Here is a 9,982-nt window from a genome sequence, read left to right on the forward strand (position 1 = left end):
AACTCCTGGAGGAATTTCTGTAGGAACTCCTGGAGGAAATCCTGGAGGAACGCCTGGAGGAATTCCTGGAAGAACTCCTGGAGAAATTCCACCAGGAATTCCTGCAGAAATTAATGGAGAAATTCCTGGAAAAAATCCTGGAGGAATTCATGGAAAAATAACTAGAGGAATTCCTGGAGAAATTCCTGGAGAAATGCCTCCAGGAATTCCAGGAGGAAACTCGCTGTTATAACTGTTGACGGTGAAGGCCTCATCACTAAGATCATCATCACTTTCTGCGAATGATGGAAGCTCCTAATTGAAATACACTAGAACTCCAATGGCACTGTAGTCACATTTCTTATTTAATTGTTTTATTAACTTTAATTGCAATAATTTACTAATTTCAAGGGTCCATCTTGTATAGGACCTTTTGTTATTGTAAACAAAATTAGCTTGACACTACTAGTACCACTGCTGACGCTGTAACGGCGCGGCAAACTAGATGTTATTCACATGAACAGTCGCGGCAATGGACTTCTGTGGCTAGTTATTCTATGTACTAAGCTCCTCGACAGCCAGAAGTGATATCCCAATGTCCGATTGATTTAGCTCAGCCCTAAATTCATTCTCGCATATTTTAATCAGCTGTTTACACCATGTTATATTTACTTACATATTATGTCAGAAACCGGTCTCTCGATAAAACATGAAGATTACTATCGTTTATAATATGATCAACACACAGGAATTGGCTAGCAAATAAGTCTTCTCAGCAGAACAGACAAAATAACAGTGATTGAAACAGAAAGTTCTCGAATGATGCACACTGTTCATTCATACACTGGCAACGTCGAATCGTTGATTGACGAAAGAGCAGAAAAACTGAAACAAAGGAAAATTGAACACAAACACCACTCTAGTGCCGATCAGAGATCATACACTACACACCATTATGGAGCTTCGTAGCCGAGCGGTTAGAGTCGCCAAGCTTATAATCGCACCATGCTATGAAGTGAGGGTTCAATTCCCACTCATAACGATAATTTTTTTGAGAGAAAAGTTTCTTCCCCGTTTTCTTTGGTGCATGCTTTGTTTGTCGTCCGTTGTATCTAATGTTATGTAAGTTTCGTTCAGTCTGTATAGCCGTTGGTTGAATCTGGTTTCCGTGTCTTTTTGCCCAGGCAAACGTGAGAGGTTAATATGTTTTCACAATTTCTTCTTTCACATTTTCCGCGGACAGAAAATATACATACACCAATACACGTTGAGAGCCCGTTCAGTCCTGCTTCATGTAAAATACAATAGGGTCTTGTACCATTTAGGTAATTCCTAATCCTAATCTTTGGATAATTTTTGGAACATGGTGAGATTCGTACAGTATCAAACCCTATACAAAAATTCAAAATCAATTGGTATGAAATTTACTTAGTTATTGCGCCAAGTGCCCAAAATAGGTGTACCTGCCCAAATAGTACAAGGCTTTATGTGTAGCGGGAATATGAAAGAACTACTTGCGGAACATCAATTAATCCAACCCTCCAGCTGAATGCACTTGGCTTACCAAACAAGTACACCAAAAATACTATATCTTTAACAAATGAAATTGCTTGAAGTATATGAAATATAAAATTTAGATGCTCATTAGCGCCATCTTGTAGTAGAATTTTTGTATCAAACGGCCCGATATCTGTAAGCCCTTGACCTATCAATCAACTTTGCCGAAAAAACCATGATTCTGAGTAATCAGAATCCTGAATTACATTAGATGTAAAATTTACATGCTCACTGGCACCATCTAGGTGGTTACGGCTCTCCATCAGTTAGTCTTTGACTCACCAAACAACTTTACCGAAGACACCATATCACTGGCGCCACCTAGCGGTCGCATTAGGAACCAACTTTATCACCATTATGTACTTATCCCGTGACATTGACAACCTTAAGATAGAGTATTTTGAAATACGACGGTCAGATATTGAATATTTTACTAAGCGCTTTTACTTCATGTAAAGTTGATCAGTCAAGTGCAAATTTAAACAAATTATAATCAACTAGTTGTGTAATTTTCAAATTTTGAAAACTGTCGGAAGTATAAAAATTTACAGCTCGTTGATTTTTTTTCTAGATGAATAATAACACGTTCATGCTTTTGCATATTTACAACTAGCGTCTTCTGGTGGCAGAAGCACGAATCAAATGGTCAATCAACTGAAAGCCCTTAATCTACCAACCAACCTTGCCAAAGATATCAACTTCCCAGGTAATAAGACTCGGAGATATATAAGATATAAAATTTGCATACTCATTAGCACCACTTACTGGCAAAATGTTGATTTCAACGACCCAGCAACCAAATGCACTTAACCTATTTGACAACTTTGCCGAAACCAGAGCTATTGCATATACAATTTTTATATTCACTAGCGTCATCTAGTGGTGAAATCAAACGGACAACTATCTGTAAGTTTTCGATCTTTTAGAAGGTCGGCACCAGAGGTAACTTCTCCTCCATTTGGTCTTTGATCTACCAAACAACTTTGCCGAAGACACCATCTTCCTGAGTAAAGTGGAGCTTCGTGGCCGTTCGGTTAGCGTTACCAAGCGTGTAACCACACCATGCTATCCACTGGTGCATGTAATGTATGTCGTGTCCATGGTCTGGTGTTAAGTTCTGTTCAGTCTGTACAGCCTCTGGCTGAAGACATTGTCCCGTGCCTTTCTAATCGGGATCCTGGGCTACAAGAGATCAAAAATTTACATGCTCACTAGCGCCTCCTAGTGGTGGCATTTGATATCAAACTGTCACTCATCTATAGGCCCTTGATATACCAAACATCTTTGCCGAAGACACTATCTTTCTAAGTAATAAGGGTCCAGAGATACATAATATATAATATTTACGTGCTCACTAGCGCCGCCAAGTGGTGAAATTTCAAATTAAACTGCGAATCATCTGTAAGTACTTGACCCACCAAACAACTTTGTCGAAGACACCATCTTTCTAAGACATCAGGATCCTGAGATATAAGATATTACATGAAATTGCTCACTAGCGCCGCCTAGTGATGAAATTTCAAATTAAACTGTGAATCATCCGTAAGTACTTGACCTTCCAAACAACTTTGTCGAAGACACCATCTTTCTAAGTTATCAGGTTCCCGAGATACATAGGATATAAAGTTTATGTGCTCACTAGCGCCGCCTAGTGGTGGAATTTCCAATTAAACGGCCAATAATCTGTAAGCCATTTACCTACCAAACAACTTTGCCGAAGACACCATCTTTCTAAGACATCAAAATCCTGAGATATAAGATATAACATGATATTGCTCACTAGCGCCGCCTAGTGGACGTATTACGAATCAACTTTGTCAGCATCAAGTAGCCCATGAAATTTACAACAACTTTGCCAAAGACAGTCCTCCTCTAAACAATCAGGATCTTTGAATATTTCAGAATGTATGGGTGTTGCACAAAGTACAACGCGCGACTGCTCGCGTTACAAAAATTGGCACGAGTACTGAAAGGTTAATCATACTATCATTGATAAATAGTTTAGGGTAACGAGCCTGGATAAAACAAAGAGGAGAAACGTCAAAATTGGAACAGTCGATTTTCTGTCATCCCCATAGTTCCAATCGAGCAGGAGACCCGTCAAACCGACAAGGATTCGCCACTTTGATATACTCGAGACACTTTAGTTTAGGGGAGTTGAACACACTCTAAAATTATTTTATACTTATTATTTTGAACTAAAATATTCCATGTAAAAAAAAAATAAAAATATTTCAACAACAATCACAAAACCACAAAATATTTTCGTCTTGAAAAATCGATGCTTCTAGGAAAAATATTATAGTGTCGGGATGATCATGAGTACAAAAATAGAAAAAAAAATCAAAAATTAAAATTCACAAAATTGCAGATTAAAAACTGCCAAAACATATTTTAATCAATTTTCGATGACGAAAATGATATTTAGATCAAAATCAAAAATTTGGCTATTAGAGGGTTGAAACTCGCGAATAAAATCTCAAGGAGAACAAAAAAAAAATGTTATAAAAAATGCGGAAAGTATTCTTTATGCATCGCCAAAAAAGCAAGTTTCAAAGAAATTCTGAACATTTTTTTTTTTGAAAATAAACATCAGCCTGTTATGCGGCGCCAATGTGGGAGCTCGTCACAAGCTCCATGGAACCATGCTATGGCACTGCAGTTTCGCCTTAAGGACAAACGTCTTTAAATCCCACTTCAGCAGTGCATCAGAACTTCAGACGCACAAATCTTAAAAAGCAAGTTTCAAACATCAGTGCATTTTATTATTCTGTTCTTGCTCACTTGTAATAAGCTAAAAATAAGAAGCTCAGGTGCGCTGGTTCTGTTAACGAAGAGATTTGTGCTCTCAAAATCGTGAGTAGGTGCCAACGTCGGCCATTTTGGCATTCTAATAAGTCTGTCCTTAAACATGTTGTGCATTTGCTGGAAGAGATGTTGTTTAAATATGTGTATAACTGTGTCCTGTTACAAAATTACACAAATTACAAAAAAAAAAACTTTGGAAGTGACTCTTTTGGGACCTTCACCAGAACATTTCATCTAGATCCAAACCTGAAACATCTCTCCTTGATCCACTAGAAATTGTTACATGAGCAGCACCAAAAACATTCCGGAATTTCACCACAATAGTTTTGGCGCTACTCATTGAACAAATTCTAGTAGATCCCCGAGAGAAGTTTCAGATTGGGAACTGGAAGAAATGTTTCGGTAAGAACCCTGGCTCAGCTCCTGAAAGAATTTCTTGAATAAAAACAAATAAATAAAATGACCCATAACGTTGTTTTTCATTAGTTTCCTTTAATGATAATTACGTCCAATAGACTTTATTGACCTAAGTTTGCCTCAAATGTTGCATATGGTGGTGATTTGTTCTGTGTAATACGAACTCCAATGAACCATTTATTGGTAATTGCACCCGAAATCGCAGTTTTTTCATAAAATGAAACCTAGCAATCCTTAAATATTGTTCGTATAAGTTCATGTAATTTTACCCTTTTGTGTCTGACATCGCAATCTGTTATTCCATAGGTGTTCAAGTTAATTTAACAATCCTTGATTTGTTTTGAAATATTCCTATTGAAACCTTTTTGAAACCTTTTGTTTGTTTGTTGTTTTTTTTTTATGAACATTATACCAACACCTTTGGTTCAAAAAGTGCGACTGCCAAACAAAAAAAAAAATCAGTACTCTGGAACAAATAAACCCAAGGCATATTTCATGTTCGGCATCGTATAGTTTAAGATATTTGCTTTATTTAGTTTCTAGAATAAAATATAAAATTTTGTTTTAGTTTGATTAATAATACACAAAAAATCACTAAATGATCCACAAACGACACGCAGTGACATTCAGTAAAATGCGAGTTATATCTTTTCTCAACAGCCATCTGCCCACTAGCTTTTAACGCCTGTTTGAGTCATGAGCGTTTTTGGTGGCCTCCAGCTGATTAATTTTATGCTCAATCCTTGCAATCTCGTTCTGCTTGCGCCGATCGTTTTCAGCGGTGAGCACGAGCATGGCCATGGTTTCCTTACACTTTTCGATTTCGGCGTTGATCTTGGCGATGTAATCGTCCTCCTGGGCCTGCTGGTTCCGGTTCCTGTTCCGGTTATGACTCCCGTTCTGATGCCCGTTCTGATGCCCGTTCTGGTTCCCGTTCTGGGTTCTGTTCCGGTTCTGGCTCCCGCTAGTCCCGGGCTGATCTTTGGCATTGACCATGGTGGACAGTTTGTTCAGTTATTTTGGCTTCACAGCAACAGTGGCTACAGCTATAGAAGATTACAATGTTAATACACGCACGGTTGAAGACAACTGTAAATTGCGTTCGGCTGTTTTCTTTTCGGTGGATATCGAACAACTAACCTTTGACTTCAAGTGGTGAGCAATCCGAAGGGATGAGACAATTATACATGATACTTACTATTTATTTGAAATAAAGGCCCATTGTACTATTATGATCACTCCAGAAAGTGTGGAATGGTGAAAAAAATCTGTCACAGACTGCAGTCGACAAAAAGTATGTGGATCATGTGTATTACACTGTGCACATAGGAGTTACATGGTCAAATTCATTGCCAAAATGTATTTCAATTTGCTTACTTACTTACTTACTTTATTACATACTTATTTACTTACTTACTTACTATCTTACATATTTACATACTTACTTACTTACTTACTTACTAACTTTCTTACTTGCTTACTTACTCACCTACTTTCTTACTAACTTACTTACTTACTTTCATACTAACTTACTTACTTACCTACTTACTTACTTACTTACATACTTACTTACTTATTTACTAACTTCCTTACTTACTTACCAACTTACCAACTTGCTTACTAACTAACTTACTTACATACTTACTTACTTACTTACTAACTTTCTTACTTGCTTACCTAATTACCTACTTTCTTACTTACTTAATTACTTACTTACATACTTACTTACTTACTAACTCACTTACTTACTTACTTACTTACTAAGCTACTTACTTACTAAGCTGCTTACTTACTCATTTACCGACTTATTTACTTTCTTACTTACTTACTCATTTACTTACTTACTTACTTACTTACTTACTTACTTACTTACTTACTTACTAACTAACTTACTTACTTACTTACTTAATTACTTACCTACTTAGTAGTTTACTGTAACTACCTAAATTCCGAAATACCTAAATACCTAAATTCTTGGGACAAAAGTCATTTCCAGTAACAGTTGGGGGCTTGAGGTGAAATTTTAGGAGGACTCATCGCTCGGGTCTCCAGTTGGGCTTGTCGTTTAGGCTATGGATCGCCAATCCGGAGACGGCGGGTTCGATTCACGTTTCGGTCGGGACAATTTTCTCGACTCCCTGGGCAAAGAGTATCATTGTACCTGTCTCACAATATACAATTTCATGCAATGGCAGGCAAAGAAAGCCCTTCAATTTATAACTGTGGAGGTGCTCAAAGAACACTAAGTTGAAGCGAGGCAGACCAAGTCCCAGTGTGGACGTAGAGCCATAAAGAAGAAGAAGAAGAAGTCATTTCTCGCAGTTTTATGAATAACCCTTTTGAAATCCCGAAAACATTCCAGAGAGCTCTTTGATACCATCTGAAACCCCTTGAAGCCCTTTGTGAGACCTTTTCGCTGAATCCCTTTGGAATCTCCCATGAATCCTCTTTGAAACTTATCTTAAATCCCTAAGCTTCCTTTAAGCTCTCCTGAAACCCAAGTAAATTCTACCAAAACCTTTCCTGAAAAGCCCTGAAACTCTTCTGCAACTCACCAGAGAACCTTCTGGAATCCCCCTGAAACCCCAAGGAACCTCCTATAACACACCTGAGTCCCTCTGCCAATCCCTTGAAACCCCTAATGTAACCAACTGAAATGCCAACGATCCGACTTCTGAAATCCCTGTAAAATTCTCTGGAACCACACTGAACCTGACCGTAACCTCGTGAATAATTCCTGAAATCCCTCTAGAAACCTCCTAGACTCCCCTCCCGATACCCATTTAAAGCTTTCCTGAAACAAACATCACCCAAATTCCCTCTAAAGCCTTCCTAAAACCAGGCTTGACAGAAACTGCCTCGCGAGAAAATGAGGAAGCGATTTCGGCGATTTTCTGAGGAGTGAAAATAAAACTCAGAAATCACAACGCAAATCCTCAACAGCACCGAGCGCGAGCTTGCCGCGCAGCGAGGAGTTCGTCCAACACTCATAATTGCTTGTTGTGTTTCTCACGTCCACTCACACTCAAAAAGCTCTCGCGAGTTCCACTCCCATACAAAGGAAGACTCTCGAGGCGAAAATCGCACTCAAAAACCCGAAATAATCATCGGCTCTTTTTTCGTTCCCCTCTTCCTCGCTCAGTTTTTATTGCCTCTCTGTTTAGGGTTCGTTCGCTCCCTCGCGACGAGGCAAAAGTAAAACACCGCTCTAGAGCATGTTGCAAAACTCTTTTGATTTCGAGGAGGATTATCAAGCCTGCCTTAAACCTTCATGGATTTCCATTGCTAATCTTTGCACAATTACCTGAAATCCCTGAAACCCACCTGAATCACCCAGAAAACCATACCAGAAAATCCCACCCCTCTGAACGGGTCTGAAGCTCTCTGAAACCCCTCTGAAAGACCATTTCAAGCTTTCTGTGAGACCCCCTGAAACCCTTCTGAAACCTGAGACCTGACCTGAGACTCTTCTGGATCTCTGAACCTCATGAAATAGTCGGGATCATCCTGAAAACCTCTGAGGCCTCCCGAAACGTTCACGAGCTGAACCAATTCGTCCTAGTACACGCCTGGAAACCCCTAAAACCCTCTTGTTCCGACGAAAACTTTTGTGAAACCAATTGCAATATCAACGAATCCACTTCTGAAATCCCCCAGAAGCTCCGTAAAATTCCACAAAATCAAAAAAAAAAAAACTATCGATGTGTTTTGAATTTTGTTTAAACCTATATGATGCTTTCATGAAACCACCATAAAACCTCCTTGAAACCCCCTGCATAGCCACCGGAACCCTCTGAGATCTCTCTGCTGAATATCCTCGAAACCCTTCTGAAACTCCACTAAAAACCCTAAACTCCCAGAGCCTGTCCTGCTAAAATCCCCCAAAAAAGACCAGTGGAATCTTTCTAAAACCTCTTTACAGCTCTCCTAAAACACACGTCAAATACCTTCAAAACCACCTCTGAGATCTTCTGAAATCCATCTGAGACCCTTCTGGAATCCCCCTGAAACCCCATGGTTCCTCTTCTAAACCCCTGAAACGCCCCTAGTACCCTCTGCATGATCCACCGAAAAACCTCATGAATCCCACTCAAATGCCAATGAAACTCACCACAATATCTTGAAATTTCCTGAAATCTGACTCCCGACTGCCCAATGAGACCCTCTGGGATCTCTCTGCCGAACATCCCTGAGACCCCCCTGAAACCCTTCTGAAAGCCATCTAAGACTCCTCTGAAAACCTTTTAACCTCTTAGACTACCTCTGAAATCTTTTGAAATCCCCAGAAACCTCCTATACTTTATTTGGGATCCTACTAAAAACCTCTGAGGCCTCCCGAAACTTGCACGAACCACTAGCGGGCACTAGCACCGGAAAATCAACAAGAGCGAACCGATACCAATGGCGACGGCCACAGTGACGAAAAGGGACTTGCGATTGGAAGCTCGGTACGTGGAACTGCAGATCTCGCAACTTCATCGGGAGCACCCGCATACTCGCTGATATACTGAAGGACCGCGGGTCTGGAATCGTAACGCTGCAGGAGGTGTGTTGGACAGGATCTATGGTGCGAACGTTTAGAGGTAACCATACCATCTACCAGAGTTGCGGCAACACACGTGAACTGGGAACAGCTTTTATAGTGATGGGTGACATGCAGAGGCGCGTGATCGGTTGGTGGCCGATCGACGAAAGAATGTGCAGGTTGAGGATCAAGGGCAGATTCTTCAACATCAGCATAATAAACGTGCACAGCCCTCACTCCGGAAGCACTGATGATGACAAGGACGCAATTTACGCGCAGCTCGAACGCGAGTACGACCGCTGCCCAAACCACGACGTCAAAATCATCATAGGGGATCTAAACGCTCAGGTAGGCCAGGAGGAGGAATTCAGACCGACGATTGGAAAGTTCAGCGCCCACCAGCTGACGAACGAAAATGGCCTACGCCTCATCGATTTCGCCGCCTCCAAGAACATGGCCATCCGTAGCACCTTCTTCCAGCACAGCCTCCCGTATCGTTACACCTGGAGATCACCACAACAAACGGAATCGCAAATCGACCCCGTTCTGATTGATGGACGGCACTTCTCCGACATTATCGACGTCAGGGCCTATCGTGGCGCTAATATCGACTTTGATCACTACCTGGTGATGGTTAAACTGCGCCCAAAACTCTCCGTTATTAACTATGTACAGTACCGGCGGCCGCCCCGGTAA

General features: G+C 40.4%; 1 protein-coding gene across 2 annotated transcripts; it reads right to left on the bottom strand.

Moving 5' to 3' along the window:
• Nucleotides 1-5,271: 5,271 nt before the first annotated feature.
• LOC115256625 (putative uncharacterized protein DDB_G0279653) lies at nt 5,272-6,158 on the bottom strand. Of its 2 annotated transcripts, none has more exons than XM_029855451.2 (2): nt 5,960-6,158; nt 5,272-5,807 (listed from the first exon to the last, which is right to left on the bottom strand). In XM_029855451.2, exon 2 carries the CDS (start codon nt 5,755-5,757, stop codon nt 5,440-5,442), a length of 318 nt encoding a protein of 105 aa, XP_029711311.1. In that variant the 5' UTR covers nt 5,758-5,807; nt 5,960-6,158; the 3' UTR covers nt 5,272-5,439. The 2 variants fall into 2 exon arrangements, with proteins under 2 accessions (XP_029711311.1, XP_029711310.1); XM_029855450.2 differs by having other exon boundaries at nt 5,902-6,157.
• Nucleotides 6,159-9,982: the final 3,824 nt, after the last annotated feature.

This window comes from Aedes albopictus, chromosome 1 (assembly GCF_035046485.1).
Source record: "Aedes albopictus strain Foshan chromosome 1, AalbF5, whole genome shotgun sequence".
Classification (NCBI taxonomy): Eukaryota; Metazoa; Arthropoda; class Insecta; order Diptera; family Culicidae; genus Aedes; species Aedes albopictus.

Excerpts from the sequence above, each read along its gene's own strand:
- LOC115256625 (XM_029855451.2), bottom strand. The coding sequence starts at position 5,757 with ATGGTCAATGCCAAAGATCAGCCCGGGACTAGCGGGAGCCAGAACCGG.